The sequence below is a fragment of the Microtus oregoni genome, unplaced genomic scaffold (assembly GCF_018167655.1).
Source record: "Microtus oregoni isolate MIOR12 unplaced genomic scaffold, Mior012 000001F_ref0000356, whole genome shotgun sequence".
NCBI lineage: Eukaryota > Metazoa > Chordata > Mammalia > Rodentia > Cricetidae > Microtus > Microtus oregoni.
Genome location: NW_024543060.1, coordinates 698337 through 715646, shown reverse-complemented (window position 1 = coordinate 715646; position 17310 = coordinate 698337). Strand labels below are relative to the sequence as shown.

Sequence of the window (17310 nt, the reverse complement as noted above, 5' to 3'; positions counted from 1 at the left end):
AGCCCCATATCCACTGCAAGCCAGCAGGCAAGAGTGCTGCAGAATCACCCCTCCCCCTTTTATTGAGACAAGATCTTACCACGTAGCCCTGTTTGGCCTTGAGCTCACTGTCCTCCTAATTCTAAGTACTGAAGTTACAGGTAATCAACCTTGTTCACTCATCTTCTTGGACTGTTTCTAAAATTATTATTTGTTTTATTGTCTGTTTCAAACAAAGCAAACATAGATTTATTAAGGAAGGGCAAGAAAAGAATTTCCCAAAGTGGGAGGGTTCAGGCATGATTGTTGTCAGAGGTTGCTTGTTCACTTCCTGGCCACCCAGACCTGAAAGAACCACACTGAAACTATATTAATTGCAACACTGTTTGGCCTATTAGCTTATGCATATTTCTAGCTAGTTCTTATACCTTAAATTAACCCATTTCTATGAATTTGTGTATCACCATGTGGTTGTGGCCTAGGGGTAAGATTCCATCTGGTATCTGGCATCTATTTCCTGTGGCAGCTACATGGTTTCTCCTTGATTCTGCCATCTTTTTTCTCTATCTGCTTGGAATTCCTGCCTTGCCCTATTCTGTGCTCCAATAGACCCAAAGCAGCTTCTTTATTAACCAATGACATTCTAGCATATAGAGGGAAATTTCACATCACCTCCCCTTTTTTGTCTAAATAAAAAGGAAGAATTTAACTTTAATACATCAAGATGATATACAACAAAACAGTTATCAAAGAAGAATTATAGTTACAATATTTATTCCATTTACATTTGGCAAATTAAGAAAAATACTCTATCATTTATCCTATCTTTGTTAGTCTAAAGTTTTATATCTAATCTATCTTTTACCATAACTAAGGAAAACTGTGTAACAATTCTTCTATTCCATCAAAGACTCCAGAAGGATATAATATTACCTAAGCTAACAGGAAATACATTGTAAACAAATTCCAAAACTCTAGAATTAACAGAGACATCTCACTGCCTGGAAAGTCACCCAAAGTTCTTCTGTAACATTCTCCTAGGCCTCCATCTTCAGCCCACAGGCCAATAGTATCTGGCAGACTTTTCCATGAAGCAGGAAATTTCAAAGATAGTTCTCCCTATATTGGCAGTTTGTCAGTCACTTTCTTCTGTATCCTGCAGAATGTCTGGCAGACTCTTTCATGAAGCAAAAACCTTCTTTAGGCAATGTTAGCAGTCATTTCTCTGTGGGTCCTGAATGTCCAGTTCATATAGCATAACATCAATCTGTCCAGGCAAAAGCTTTTTTTTTTTCCCAAATGGCTCACAAGCTGAATAAGGAGTCTCTGATGCCCATCATCCTCTTGAAGTAGATTGGTGCTGCCAGGAGCAGATATGTCTTATTGTCATGAAAAGTCCTAAGTTCTTAAAACATTTTAAATGTCATATTCTGTTAGTCTTTGAAAGGTTTGAAGAATACCTTTCTGAAATATGTCTCTGTACATCTAGAAAATCTAACTAGCATGACCACAAGCTTGACTGTTATAGATAATTATCTATTAACCTGTATTTCTTAATTATACATTACATTTTTAAATGAGCTGCACAAATGCAATACCTTAATCAAGAGCAGAAGTATACATATAACAAAATTGTTGTTAAATTTGTATCAATAGATCAAGATTCATGCCAATGCAAAGTATTCATCTCTATATCATTTCCCCTTTTAAATGTAAACAAACATTTATAAACAATCATTTAGGGAATTTGGACATAGTTCTCTCCAAACTGCTTCTTGCTTTTTGTTGGGTGAAATAATTTTAGGAATTCGGAGACCTTTCAGGGGGTCTTGTTCCATCAAACCACATTAGTCTGGAAGCAATCCACAGGTTCTCATCCTCTGTGAAAACAAAAGCAGAACCTCTTTTCCAAACAACATATCCTTAGACCCAAATTTTGAAGTCAAGATACCTTTAAAGTATATATGTTGGTTTAGCTTAGCAACCTGTTCAATTAAATGTCTCTATGTACTTAGCTCATTCACAGCTGGAAAATTCAAGGAAAACACAATATACATAATCCAGACTCTCTGTGTATTTTCCATCTTTAAGTGGCTTATTTTTCTTACTCTATTACTTTTTTACAAGTTTAATATTTATTTTATTATCTTTACTTCTTTAATCTTTGACTGCACTCTGTCTCTTTAAAGACTATACTTTTTTTTTAATCCATTTACTTCTTTTTATAACTATTTCTTCTCTGTCCCAAGCCTACATGCATTTATCCAACACCATGATCCATTTAGAGGTCTTTTTCACCTGGATTTGTCTTTATTCCATGTGTATCTATAATTATTTTTTGACCAGGAATGTTTTTCTTTTAATGCTAAGTGGGCATGGCTAGAACTAACTTCAGGGTCCTGCCTGTTGACCTCACTCAGCCCAACATGGCAGAGGCATGTTTGCTGCCTCTGAGAGTCATGCATGCTTCCCAAGCTCCAGGGTCACAGCAGGTTTATGTCACCATTAAGCAACTAGCAGCACAAACCAGGAAGCTGCCAGGTTTTTTTTTATGCTGAGTCAGTAAGCCTACTCTTAAAGGAGCCATAACACTCCTGCTCACCACCAGCAAACAGAGACTATCTGGAAAAAAAATGCAGCTGAACTTTGTTTTTTTTTTTTTGCATTAAGAATTCCTTTCCAAGCTCTCTCGGCTTGTATGTGGATTTAGCTGGCACGTTGGTTTACCAATCTGTTGTCAGAGGCTTCTTGTTCATTTCCTGGCTTCCAGACCTGAAATAACCACACTGAAACTATATTAATTGCAACATTGTTTGGCCTATTAGCTTATGCATATTTCTAGCTAGTTTTTATATCTTAATTTAAATGTTTCTATTAATCTGTGTATCACCACGAGGTTGTAGCCTATGGGTAAGGTTCCATCTGGTGTCCAGCATCTGTCTCCTGTGGCAGCTACATGGCTTCTCCCTGACTCTGCCTTCTTTTTTCCTCTATTTGGAATTCCCACCTTACCATATTCTGTGCTGCAGTAGGCCCAAAGCAAATTCTTTAGTAACAAATGTCATTCACAGCATACAGAGGGGAATCCCACATCACATGATCATGATGCGATACCAGGAACATCCCTCTAAGACACAGCTTCATGTACACATGTGCACATACATATGCATACACACACACACACACACACACACACACACACACACACACACATAGCTATACACACTGTTAGCACAGGCCAAAGGCCAAGGCTTTGGAAGACAGCATTGCCTTGTGCAACGAAAAGCTAACATGGAACACGGTGGAGGGTAAATGTAGCAATAGTGTTTTGATCTCACGCCACTCCTGCTTTCTTCTCGCCAAGAGTAGCACTATTTTATTCAGATACTGAGAGACAGGAGCAATGCCCTGGCCAGTGAGATAAACAGGTGACAATGGCTGTAAGACACTGGGGAGGAAATGTGTGAACACAAACACAGATGGGAGAAGACAGCCGTCATTCTTTCTTTGGGCTTTTAGTTCTACTTGGAGGTGGATAATTGTTTTGTGTAAGGACCCACCGTCCATATAATCATAAATAGAAATGTGGAAAGATGCATTCCTTTGGGAGCCTGGGCTGAAGGCCAACCTGTAGTGTACCACGACATTGCAATGAGCCCCACACATACCACAAGGTGTGCTGTGACTTCAAGTGTCAGTCCTGAAGGAGAAAGGAGGGAGTGAAACACTTAACTCCGAGGAGTCAAGGAACAGCAGCTGATAGAGGGGTAACCATGACAACCATGATAGACCGCATTCTCCTCTCTCTCTCTCTCTCTCTCTGTCTCTCTCTCTCTCTCTCTTTCTCTCTCTGCCTGCCACCGTCCCACAGTGGTCTGGGACAGTACTGTCAGCCACTGCCTCCTGTCATCGCTAAAGAACTCAGCCATGGGTGTCACTAAGAAGTCTAACCTATAACAAAGAGAGGGAGGAAGAGATAAGCATCCTGTAAATCTAAAGCAGAATTGGTACTGCAGCATCCTATATGTCAAGGCTCTTAGGCAACAGGGAGTGTTCATTTCTTCTGTCCCAGAAGCCACAACCCTGTAATCTATCTGATGAAATAACTTGCTAATTTAACACTTTCCTTTGGAGGGCAGGGGGATATTTTGGGTTGGTTTGGTTTTTGCTCTTTGTAGATTTCAGTAATAAACCACATTGTTGCATGGACTTTTCTTATGGAAATTCACAAATGTCTATCCATCTCAGGGTATCAACAAAGACCAAGTAATAATTCCATCCAAGTATGGGTCAGTGAACCAAGGAGTTTGTGGGTTTTATTTTCTTTCTTACAGTCATATTCATAAGGAATTACCACAGGAGGGTGAGCAACCCCAAAAGAACATCATCACCAAATCTTACCTCAGCTGGTGTGAATACTTCCCCATGGTGGCATTGAGAGAGTGCCCCCTTTAACCAGCCCTCTATACTCAGTATACTCTGTCTTTGCTCCGGTCCCAGAAAGGGGCAGTAGAAATCGGGAGACTCTAGAAACAGTGGCTAGAATCGCATATCAATGTCTAACGGTTCTCCCCACCACCTAGCACCTGTCAACAGATCCCATTTTGAGAAAGGCCTGTAGGTGACCACAACTGTTTGGATTTAGAATGTAACCCCTACTGTGCTCAGAGGACAGTAGCTCATAGTATCCTCGACAGTATAATTATGAAGACATTACACTATTTCTGCTGGAGATTGGAGTAAGATCATGTAATTTTCAATACAATCTTAAATGAAAACAATCAGAACCCACGAGTGTATATACACTCTGATTACATAGCTATAATTAGCCTGGGCTGTCATTGGCAAACATTGTTAATATGCACCCAGCTGAACACAGGGAAGGAAAGTGTTGTGGATTCATGAAGCTGCTTAGACAGGAAGTGAGAGAAATAAAAGACCGTGAAAGCTATAAAGGGCATCACTCCCGTTCACCAAGATCATCAAAATGGCCCAGGCAGCCAAGAGCAGAGCTGAATGTGGCTAGAGCCGCGGAGGTGTAAGCGACCATCCTATCCACGCAGCACCCTGGAGCAGTGGTGTGAGATCCCGTACCAGGACAGGTCCAGCAATTTGAGGAGCACTGGAGAACTGGCCCTGACGGAACGCAGCACAGCGTCCAGGTGCCGCTGCCAGGATAAATATTCCTTCTAGTATGTTCGCTACAGATACGCAGCTTCAGGGAAAGCCGTGCTTGTGGCCAGTACTAGAAAGCAAGGACAGCCAGATCTCTGCCTTCCTAGGGAGAGGGGAGGCTGTGGAGAACAATAACGCAGCCACTTCCGGTGAGAACAGCCGGCTAGGAAACCTGCAAGAGGGTGCTCACAAATACACTTACAAGCGTGTAAAGAAGGGGCCTTTGAGAGGGTGCAACAGAACCCGTATGCCCCCTATACATAGATGATTACTTTTTTAAAAAAGCATGTGAAAATAAATACATAGGTATTATTACATTCTCTAAACAGAAGAAAAATTTCTTTCCCTTTTCTGTCTACTGTGCCCTGTGACTGGCATAGACCTTTCTACATTCATACATCAATGTTCTTTACTTTTGAAACAAAGTCTCCAGCTCAGTAACCCAGCACATACTCATTATGGAGCCAAGGAAAACTCTGGACTTTTTTCTAATTTTCCTGCCTCCACCTCCTAAATAGTGAGTAACGATTTGTTACCCATCAGGTTATAAATGACATTTTTTTCATGAAGTTTGCATTATCTGGCTTCTCTGTCACCACACTCACACAGACACCCACGTCCCCTCCTGGCCTACAGGTTATGGGCAGAAATAAGCATGCTCCACACAGGAATAAGCCCACGTTCTGAGCCCACTCGCTCAGTACAGGTCATCTCAGAGGACTTCTGGTTCAGGGCCTCCTCTTGCCCCCCACCTCTTCAGACCACTTACTCATGGGTGTCTTCCTCCAGCTGTGTTCCTCGCTACAGCTGAACCCCAAAACATAGGAAGGCCCCTCATTTTTCTGTAGCATTGTAGCGGCATAAATGAACGGCAGACAGAAATTATAATAAAATATTCAGCTTTAATTAGGAAAAGACTTACAGAACCGAAGTTCCCGAGGAGAACAGGAAAGCAGAAGGGAAGTGGGGGGGAGCACACCAGCAATATTTATTAGTAAAAAATATCCTCAGGGGACGCGGCCTTACAAGCAAGATGATTGGCTGGGGCTTCCCCTACAGAGCACATTTCCAATGGCCATTTTGAAGATGTAGGAATGAAACTGTAAATAGCAGTGTGTTGCCCAAACCCCTTCCTTGGGAGAGACAAAAATTGTCCCCTCCCCCTCAGGTCCCAGGGATAAACCACAGAGCCATTCCTGCAGAGATCACTGGGAACCAGTTGGTGTATCAGGCCAATGGGGGTGGCTTACAGGCAGGATCATAGGTAACCTTAACCAGACACTTTAGAAGGTCTGCACCCAAGAGGGAGGGCAGCTTCTGCATGGCTGTGTAGTTGGAGTCTCCTTCCTTTATCCCCACCTACCTCCTCTAGTCCCTCCCCCAAGACCCCAAGACAACATGCAATTAGGGAAGAATTGCACAGCCTTAGCTAGGGTAGCTTTACCCTCTCTGCCCCCTCCTCCCACGAGGAAAGATATACAGCCAACAGGCCCAATTGCAAAGAGCTTTTGAGTCAGGCTCCGCCCAACTCCTGTTCTACACAGGACTACTCACCCATAGGATCTTGAGATAAAGTCAACATAAGGACTAAATAAAAGGAAGGTAGCATGACAAAATGGAAGAGAAGTCCACATATAAAGTGCTCAGGCACATAGGCAATGGCACCTGACAATGACCACAGAGAGGTGGAGCCCAGGGAGAGGCAAAGCATCCTCCGCAGCATCACCCTCACCAATGGCTAACGTTGCTTTTCTGTAGGTCTGGTCCTCGGGACACTAGATCAAGAGCAGCTAGCTATAAAGTGAGACCACCACAGTCCTTCCTCCCATAGTGTCACTGCATAAACAGTTATTTAGATTTTCCTTGACATATGTGTGTGTGTGTGTGTGTGTGTGTGTGTGTGTGTGTATGTGTGTGGTGTATACTCACACACATACACACACACTTTTGGAGAGTTTTTTGTTTAGAATCACACTGCACATTTTAATACACATATGGTTCTGTCTGACTAAACAGAGGGATTCTCTGACATCTAATGTTCTTTATTTGGTACTAACAAAGCACTGCAATGTGGGTTCATGCACCCAAGTCAGTGAGCTCCTAAGGAAAGGCTGAGATTCAAGTATACAGAAATACAAGGACCTTGGGGGTTCAGTGAGAGACCTTGTCTTAGGAAATAAGGCAGTGAGTAACTGAAGAGGATGCCTGACATTGACCTATGACCTCCACATGCCTGCACATGTTTGTGCGTGTGGATATACCCACACATACATACTTGTATTCCACACACACACATGCACACATGCACACACCCAATATAAGAGGATTACAAAACTATTTTGAAACCACTTAGGCTACAAAGAAAAATCAAAAGAGTTTTACTATTCCAAGATAAAACAGTTGCTGGGCAGACATCTTTGTATAACCATTGTGTGCATGTGAGTGTGCGTGTATGTGTGTGTGCACATGTGTGTGTGTGCATGCGCGTGTTTGTGTGTGTAAGGTTGTGGTTCTAATCTTTTATGAATATTCTTATCAGTTATGTATGCATGAGATCCCCTTCTTTATTTACTTATTTATTATTCATTAATTCATTTTTCCTCCTTTTTTTGTTAGGGCTTGACAAGTGACTCCATTTTGATTGCTACAAGCTTCACCGTTTTGCAAATCTAAGACTCTCCAGTCACCAGAAAAGTACCGATGCACGTGCCCCTGTGTTCAGAATTCCCACGGAGGTCCGTCACAGGAGTCAAGGCAAAGAGCCACAGAAAGCAGCAACGCTTGCGCTTGCGCAATCCCCCACAGACCTTGGGACTCAGCTGCCAAAAATGAGAACTGGTGCTGGTCTGGGCTCCACCAACCACTGGAGAACTACCATGTCTCTGAGGCACATCCCCACTATGGGAGGATGTCCGCCCTAACCACTTGAGAGAGGAAGCAGAAGAGGGACAAATTGCAACAGTTACCACACTTCCTTCAGGCCTCACTCTTGGGACTGGCGACCAGCAGAGAGCAGCTTGATGGCGGAGGAGTGCCTTGGCGGAGGGACACCTGCCACAGACCAGGCTCACCACAGAGGTAACTCCGGTGCCTGCTCTCCTGCCCGTGGCAGGAGTGAAAAAGGGCCCTTGATGCAGACTCCTAGGAGTGCTGTCTTCTCCCTCTTCCCTCCCCCAAGTTCTTCCTAAACTGTAGACAGTCCGTAGGCTTTAAAGACTAGGGTTTCTAGAGACCTTCTAGATGGTGTAGAAAACGTCCTGGCTCAGACTCAAATCCGCCTGCATCAGCAGAGGTTGTCAATAGAAATTAGAGAGGCCAGTGTGCTGGGCCTGGGAGGAGTTCCAAAAAGTCAGCACTCGGTGACCCGGCTTCTCTACTCTGTCTGGAATGCAGTGTGCTGCCTCTTCTGGGTCTAGGGAGGAACCCAGAAGGGCCAGAGGCCTCAGACGGTGCAAACTGAAAACAGTTTCTGCCTCCTCCACTGACCAGGGTCTGGCGGCAGCTTCCTCTCTAACTACCTAGGAAGGACACCTGATTTCTGTATCTTCAGACAGTCCTTCACCCGCGCCAGAGATCAGAGACTCATACTTCCTCACTTCCTGGACCTTTCAAAGGCCCGGCCTGGGTCTGAACGCCTTCCCTGAAACGACTTCTTTCGTTCTAGGGTAGACGCTCAGCGTGTCTGCATGGGTTCGCCTTTCTTCAGGAAGACAGAATAGCCTATGCGCGCCCCAGGCTTTCTGCAGTTGGATTTATTAGAGGCCACCATGGGCTCTGTGAATTCCAGAGGTCACAAGGCAGAAGCCCAGGTGGTAATGATGGGCCTCGACTCTGCTGGCAAGACCATGATCCTGTACAAACTGAAAGGCAATCCTCTGGTGGAGACCTCACCCACTGTGGGCTTCAATGTGGAGCCCCTTGAATCTCCTGGACGTGTGTCACTGATTCTCTGGGACATCGGGGGACAGCCGCAGCTCAAGGCTACCTGGAAGGACTACCTGGAAGGCATTGACATCCTTGTGTATGTGCTAGACAGCACCGATGAAGCCCGCTTGCCTGAGGGAGTGGCTGAGCTCCAGGAAGTCCTGGAAGACCCCAACATGGCCGGCGTCCCTTTCTTGGTACTGGCCAACAAGCAGGAGGCGCCTGATGCTCTTCCATTGCTTGAAATCAGAAACAGGCTAGGCCTGGAAAGGTTTCAAGACCATTGCTGGGAGCTCCGGGCCTGCAGTGCTCTCACGGGCCAGGGGCTACAGGAAGCCCTGCAGAGCCTGCGGCACTTGCTGAGATCCTGCTGAAATGTCTTAGCCTGGGACTGCTGGAGCAGGACAGGGGTCAGGGCCAGCCAGAACCCCTGAGCAGGGGGAACAGTTTATCCTTGCTTCTATGAGCAGGAAAGGCCAAGTGATCCTTGAGAAACTACAGCTCAGTTTACTACACGCGAAATCCTTCTACTCCTGGGCGGGATGTTTTCTTCTCAGGACTTACTCCTATCAGCACTATACTGAAAATCAACCGGTGCTTTTTTTTGAATAATCATAGCCAGTGGGAACATAAAAAACCTCAAAATGCCTCAGGTAACAGCTCAGTACCAAGTGCGAAGGTGACAGTTGGTGACAATACCTGAGAACCAAGCTCACAAATGAAAAGAGGTTTCAAAAGTGCATCTGAGTGTCACCTGGACCTAGGTGTCACTGTCACCAGGAGGGGCTTCAGCTCCCACAGTGCTGCAGGTGTCCCCAGGGCCCTGGGGCCTTCCAGGATTCACCCTTCTCTCCAACTCTGATGAGCCCTTCTCTGCCCTACATCCTATGTTGTGAAAAAATAAAATGACCCCACTTGTACTCCCTTTTTCTTCTCTGTAGCGTATGTCTTTCCTTAAAGCTGAGACGATGGGGGCTGGAAGATGGCTTAGCAGGTAATGGCGCCTGCTGCTGAGCCCAATGGTCTGGGTTTGGTCACCAAAATCCACAGGGTGGAAAGAGAAAACTGATTCCTACACATTGTCCTTTGTCCTCCACACATGTGCTGTGGCATGTAGCTATATATAGATATACACATATGTGTGTATGTATGTATATATACACATATGTGTATATGTATGTATTTATATATGTTATATATAGGCAAGCGTGTGTCTCCCACCCTGCAAATAAGTAAATATTTTTTTAAAGATTTATTTATTTGTTATGTATTCAGTGTTCATGTATCCCTGCAGGCCAGAAGGGGGCACCAAATCTCATTACAGATGGTTGTGAGCACATGTGGTTGCTGGGAATTGAACTCAGGACCTTTAGAAGAGCAGGCAAAGCTCTTAACCGCTGAGCCATCTCTCCAGCCCAAGCAAATATTTTTTAATTATTTTTTTAACTATCTTTTCTCATTTTACATACCAATCCCAATTCCCACTCCCTCCCCTCATCCTCCTCCCTCCACCTTGCCCCCCACCCCACCCCCATCCACCCAGAGAAGATAAGGTTTTCCATGAGAAGCCACCAAAGTCTAGCACATTGATGAGCAAATATTCCTAACAATGTTTTCAATCATATCAAGCTTGGGATGCAGCTCAGTGCCTCGAATGCATGTACAGGGTTTCAGACTCAATCTGTAGCACTGGATGGGGGTGCAGCAGGTGTAGAGATCAGGGGTGGATCAGGGGTGCAGGAAGACTGTGGGGTCTCTCTGTAACCCCAGTGTTTGGGAGTCAGGCATATGAGGAGAACTGTGAGCTGCAGGGCAGCAGGGCTGCCATGTGAATCAAGAATAACAACAGAAAAGATCAGATCTCAGTTCTCATGAAAGGCACATAGCAAGAGTGCTTTGTTTGTGGCAAAAACAAAAACAAATACTCCCCTTGCCTGGTGGCCACACAGCACTGGGAAGAGGGGCACTCTACAGAGAAAGACCCTGAGAAAAGAGGGTCAGGGTACATAAATCAAGAAAGAGAGAAGGAAGGATCAAAGGAATGTAGGAAGGAAGGGAAAGAGAGAAAGTGGGGGAAGAAGGCAGAGGAAGGAGGGAAAGGAGCCAAGAAACAAAACTCAGCCAGGGAACCACTGCTACCTGTGGACCAGGAGTTCTGGGTGATCAATCTGAAGATCCTGGCAACAGCAGCCATTCTCTCCAACTCTCTCTCTACAGCCCAGGGATGGGGGGGACAGATGTGCTGTGGTATGTATTACAGACACGTTTGTAGCCCACGTTGTGAGACGGAACCTTTGTGTGTGTGTTATTAACAGCTGAACATCCACACATTAGAAATGGGTTTCTTGTTCTGAGTTAACCCCTCCCTGCGCTGGAGGAGTATGAGCTATAAACAAGCAAAAAACAACAAGACTCAGCATCCTGGGAGTGCCTGGGTCAAGGCATCTACAGAATGAGGGGTGAGCACAAGGGATGGTGAGGGATATGGAAAGTCTCAGGCTGTCCTCCAGATCATGTTCCTTGAGTCCCAGTCTCCTGATTTCTGGGATTACAGACCTGGGACCCCATGTTTGGAAAGACATTTCTATTTTAATGTCTATGACTTCTTGAGATTTGTGGGGAGGGACCGCTGATAGGCCAAGCTGGAAGTTGACAAAAGACCGAGGAAGTGTGGATGCAAGGTACCAGGGGGAGGAAGGGAACTGCACCAAGTGATAATGAATCTGGGTTATCTTGCCTCTAACAAGCACCCGTGGAGCATGGAGCTGCCACTTCCCTGGGTGTGTAGACAGCAAAGACCCAACCGATGGAGACACACATAACTGACAGGCCGGCCCTGAGCATCCCTTCAGCCTGGCCCCTCTCCAGCTCACAGTTTTGATGAGTCTCTCCACTGGTCACTGGCCTCCTGGGATACAAAGCAGGAAAAATAAAGCTTTAGAGAAAAATCAGGCTGGGGTGGGATAAGTCAGTACAACTGTAAAGTTAATCGGGGCGTGCTGGTGCGTGCCCGAGCAGCCAGAGGAGCAGCTGTGATCTTCAAGGGGGAAGCCTTGTGTCCCTGACTGTGTCCTACACTTCCAGAGTAGCTCCTCTCAGGGACAACAGAGACAGCTCAACACTGCCACCCCCAGCCCAAGGTCTTCTCCCCCCCCCCCCCACTTGGACCCACCACACAGTAAAGCTGGACTATGCCACAGACAAGAATTTTAGGATGAGGCAAGGAAAGCTTTTAAGATTGAAGAGAAATTTCAGTATGTAGAAGGAATGGGAGGGGTGGGGAAGGGAGGAAGGGAGGGAGAGGGAAGGTAGAGAGATTATAGTACCCATCAAAGCTATAGGTGTGGGTTTCTTGAGAAAGATACTCACACGTTACAATAACTGTATATGTGACCCTCTGGCTAAGTTATGTTCTTCAAATGATATAATGCACATGTTTTAAAAATTAAGCAAGCCTTAGGATGTAAACAGGCATGAGCACACTATGCCAGCAACATAGAGATGTTTAGGTCTTTCTTCAGGGTCAGACTTTGAATGAAAATGAGGACATGGCCAAGGCCAGGTATGGTTGAAGGGAAGGTTTTATTGTGGACACGAGGGAGAGAACAGCTGATGGAATCTGGAAGAGTCCAGACTGAACAGGGCCAGCAGAATATACTAAGTCATGGGGGAGGGAGGAGTGGGAGAGAAGAGAGAGAGAAGAGTAGAGATAGCAAGCAGGCCCTGAGGATCAAGGAGTGGAGCCAAGACAGCCTGGGGCCAAAATGGCTGTTAGGTTGGAAAGAGAAGCTGGGGAAAGGAAACGAAGTTTGCTCAAGTGCTGGAGAAGTTTAGGGTAGGGCACCAGGTGGTGGTGGTGATGGGGGTGGAGTTGAGGAGTGCTGAGAGCAGCCAGGACTCTGTAAGGGGTACTTGAGATGCTGAGAGCACCTGGGGCCAGAGACTGCTTTGATATGTTAAATGGGCATCTCAGTCTTTCTTCCTGAGTTTCTTTGAGACCTAACTGGGTTCACAAACTGCATCGATTTCCTTGGTTACAATCTACCCCTTCCTTACTCCAGACTTCACAACCTACCCCTTCCTTACTCCAGGCTTCCCTTCTGAGCTATTAGCAAACACAGATTTTTCTTTTCCAATTTTATGGTGTTTGTTTGGTTGGTTTCTGTTTGTTTGGAATTGAGGAGGGTGCTCAGGGCCTTGTACTTGCTAAGCTCTACCCTTGAGCTGAACCTCAACTCACACACCACATGTGAATTATGCTCTGTATGTTTATAGGTTTCAGAGTGATTGCAGAGGGAGTGAGGGTTTCAAGGATGCCTAACTGGAGACAGAGGCAGCTACAGCCACCCAGCTGGAGAGTTCCTGAAAGGGCAGAGTGGGGCTGCAGGGTCACAGGGTCACAGGGTCACAGAGTAGAGCTATAGATGCAGGGGGCAGGACTTCAGCTCTGCAGAGGGAGGTGAGGTCTGGGTGAGTGGGCAGATGGACAGACAATGAGCAGTGGAGACAAGCTGAGCTAGAGCCCCAGAGACAGTGGGGGGGGGGTTCTCTACCCTTCTGTCCCTTGATGCACACAGCAAGTGGTCATTTGACAGGTTCAAGGGACCATCACCATCAGACCATAGCACACCCTCATGGTGGGATGTGCACCCTTGCTCGGTCAGGTGTGTTCCGGAAATCCTTGGTTCTGGTATTTCTGGTACGCCATATGTGCCTGTGCTCCTAAATGACTTTGGTAAATTTACAGAGATTCTTTTTTAGCTCCTAGAATAAGTTATTTCTCAGCCTGTGCCTCACAAGTGGTACCTATGCGCATGGTACCACACAGAGTCTTCCTTCATCCACATTATCGCTCTACATGGAGCCAGGCACCGTGGCAAAATGGAGTCACTCGGGGCAAAGCTGAACATAAAAATCACGGTTACATGCAATATGCAGTCACTTCGTGTAGGATGCAACCCGGTCTTTCTATAAGGTTTAAACATTCAGGAAAAAGCCACTTTACCCTTTTTTTCTGGTTAATGAATGGCAGTGTGAAAAATACTGATCTCACTCAAAAGGGATACAAGATGATTTTTTCTGAAGCCAAAAATGAGTGACCATGGCCTAGGAACACAGATTGAGGACACCACAAAGTCCATGTTCCAGTGTGGTAGCAGTTTGAAGTTTTTATAAGAACAGTTGCAAGTCAAGGCACTTTTCTTTTTTATTTATTTATTAAAGATTTCTGCCTCCTCCCCGCCACCGCCTCCCATTTCCCTCCCCTTCCCCCAATCAAGTCCCCCTCCCTCATCAGCCCGAAGAGCAATCAGGGTTCCCTGCCCTGTGGGAACTCCAAGGACCACCCACCTCCTTCCAGGTCTAGTAAGGTGAGCATCCAAACTGCCTAGGCTCCCACAAAGCCAGTACGTGCAGCAGAATCAGAAACCCCATTGCCATTGTTCTTGAGTTCTCAGTAGTCCTCATTGTCCTTTCAAATATATTGGTGGACCCATCAGGAAGTTGGGTCAGAGCACAGCCATGGGCTTTAGGTGTTGACAGTGTTTCTATCCTTTTGACTTGTGGAAAGAAGCAGTCTCTCCCGGTTAGTTTTCTGTTCAACTTGACACAAGCTAGAGTCAACTGGGAAGAGGAACCTCAAGTGAGAAGATGTCTCCACCAGATTGTCTGTGGGCATTTTCTTCATCAGTGACTGGTGTGGGGGGAGCCAGCCCACTGAGGGCAGTTCCACCAGGGCAGGTTAACCTGAGCTGTGTAAGAAAGATGGCTGAGCAAGCTACAGGAAGTGTTGTGAGGAGTGGCAGGCCACTTCCGCCACCCGGCTAGCTTTACCGGAAATAATTACACGGAAACTGTATTCTTTTAAACACTGCCTGGCCCATTAGTTACAGCCTCTTATTGGCTAGCTCTTACATATTGATCTAACCCATTTCTAATAATCTGTGTAACACCACAAGGTGGCTTACAGGAAAGATCTTAACCTGCGTCTGTCTGGAGTGGGAGAATCATGGCGACTGACTGACTAGGCTTCTTTCTCCCAGCATTCTGTTCTGTCTACTCTGCCTACCTAATTTTCTGTCCTATTAAAGGGCCAAGGCAGTTTCTTTATTTAACCAATGAAATTAACACAAAACAAAAGACTCTTCCCCCATCAAGGAAGTGAGGCAGTAAGTGGCCTTCCTTCATGGTCTCTGCTTCAGCCCCTACCTCAAATTATTGCCTTGGCTCAACAGACTTGTAACCCATAAACTCTTTCCTCCCGAAGTTGCTTTTGGTCATGGTTTTTATCACAGTAACAGCAAACTAAGGCAAGGTTTGCTTGTACATTCTAAAGGATTTATGACAGCAGATATTGGCTCAGATACAGAGGAGGGCAATGAATGTCTCTTTAGGAGGGTAAAATACCCCAAGATCATCAGGCCCTGGAACTGCAACATTCCAAGGTCTCCACATGACAACAGTTCTATTCAGCCAATTAGTCTTTGTAGACACAGCTTCTTTTTGGTTTTTTCAAGACAAGGATTCTCTGTAGCTTTGGAGCCTGTCCTGGAAATAGCTCTTGTAGACCAGGCTGGCCTCGAACTCACAGAGATCGCCCCCCCCCCCACCTCTCCCCCACCACCGCCCACCTCCGCCTCTGCTGGGATTAAAGGAATACACCACCACCACCCAGCAACACAGCTTCTTTCAGTGAGTCTTGGTCATAGCGCCCCTGCTGGCTTGGCATTGTGACATTATGAGGCACATCAAAAAATCTGGGGATGAGACTTGTATGTTAATCGCATAAAACTCGAGGTTACAAACATTTTAGCCCTGTGGAAGCAGAGGGTTTGTTTTGTTTTGTTTTAAACAGAGTCTCATGTAGCATCAAACTTGATGCACAGCCGACATTCATCATTGTTAGCATCTTTGTCTGGGGTATCGTTAGGGAACGGCACATTGTCTCTGAAGGAAATTTTTGGTTTATCAGTTGAGTCGAAGTTTCTAGACTCTCAGTCAGCCTGAAAGGCAAACCAGATCTTTGCATTCTCAGACCCTCTTAATTCCCTTATTCTTTCTGTCTTCCTTCCATGACCCAGGCACAAGAACGAGCACACCACAACCCCCTCCTGTTAGACAGGGTGGGGTCAAATCCTCCAGAGCAGTCAGATGGTATTTGTTGGAGAGAGTCTGTTGGCTGTTTGCTCAGTCACAGCTGGGTCACAAGGTTCTTACACAAGTGTGTGGCCTCAACCTGGGCCTGGTTTCCTTTGAGGCAGGGATGACTATACAGCTTTGGGAAGACCTCAGGGTCACTCCCCTGCAGGTCCACCTCTGGCCCTTTGTGATGGACATGTAGATAACCAAATCCAATTCTGAGGCTGCAGGACAAACACACGGTTATTAATGCTAAAACTAATGTGGGGTAGTGTGGGGTGTCTTCAGGGAAGCCAAAGAGAGGAGGCTATTGAGTTATTAGCCTAAGTAGTGACGTGTATACACACATTTGATTGTATGGGCTCCCCAAACCTCAACAGGCAGGCAACAGGGGAATTAAAAGAAGGGAAAGAAAAGAAGAATGGAAGAAAAAAATGAAACAAAATTTCATAAAAGCCAAAAAGCAGAAGAGAGACTCACAGGTTTGAGATGAACATTGAAACCATGGCATGTGGAAACAGTTCACAGGACAGAGTCAACACTGTGTTGGTCTGTGCAGCTTGGCAGGTTTCCTCTCCAGCACTCACCAGTCTGAGGGAGGCAGCATCAACCCCTCTAATGTGCCCAGACTTAAGAAGTTTCTACTCTGGTTTAGAGGCAGGGCACAGGACACAGAGTGGGTCACACACATCATTTGCGCTTCAGAGCATGTCTCCAGAGTCCACACTTTCACGTGACACAGGACTTAGGCTCTAAAATCAGGAGGTCTCAGGACATGCTACAGGAAGGACCAAAGTGCGATCAAAACCAGAGGCAGTGGAGAGTGTAGGGGGAGAATGACCTCAGCCCGACCTCTCACCTCACTCCAGCAGCAGCTGCCCCAGTTCTGAGCAGAATGTTATTATTTCTTCTCTGGTGGCCATGCCCGATGAGCACAGGGGAGACACATAAGAAACTGGAGATTGAGAGGAAGTTCGTGAACTGAGCAGAGGCTGCGGGGACCTCTCTGACTTAGCTCTCATGTGTGACAGAAAGCACATGTGCCCCACACCAGGACTGAGATGCTGACCAGCAGAAGGTCAGCACTGTCCTCAG

At 45.9% G+C, this 17310-nt stretch overlaps 1 protein-coding gene across 1 annotated transcript; it reads left to right on the top strand.

Annotated features, from left to right (window-relative positions):
• The first annotated feature begins 8166 nt into the window (after positions 1–8166).
• LOC121458175 (ADP-ribosylation factor-like protein 11) lies at positions 8167–9452 on the top strand. Its single transcript, XM_041667303.1, has 2 exons — positions 8167–8232; positions 8819–9452. Exon 2 carries the CDS (start codon positions 8877–8879, stop codon positions 9450–9452), a length of 576 nt encoding a protein of 191 aa, XP_041523237.1. The 5' UTR covers positions 8167–8232; positions 8819–8876.
• The last annotated feature ends 7858 nt before the right edge of the window (positions 9453–17310 follow it).

What these genes read in the sequence shown, in the direction of transcription:
- LOC121458175 (XM_041667303.1), top strand. Translation starts at nt 8,877, where the DNA reads ATGCGCGCCCCAGGCTTTCTGCAGTTGGATTTATTAGAGGCCACCATG.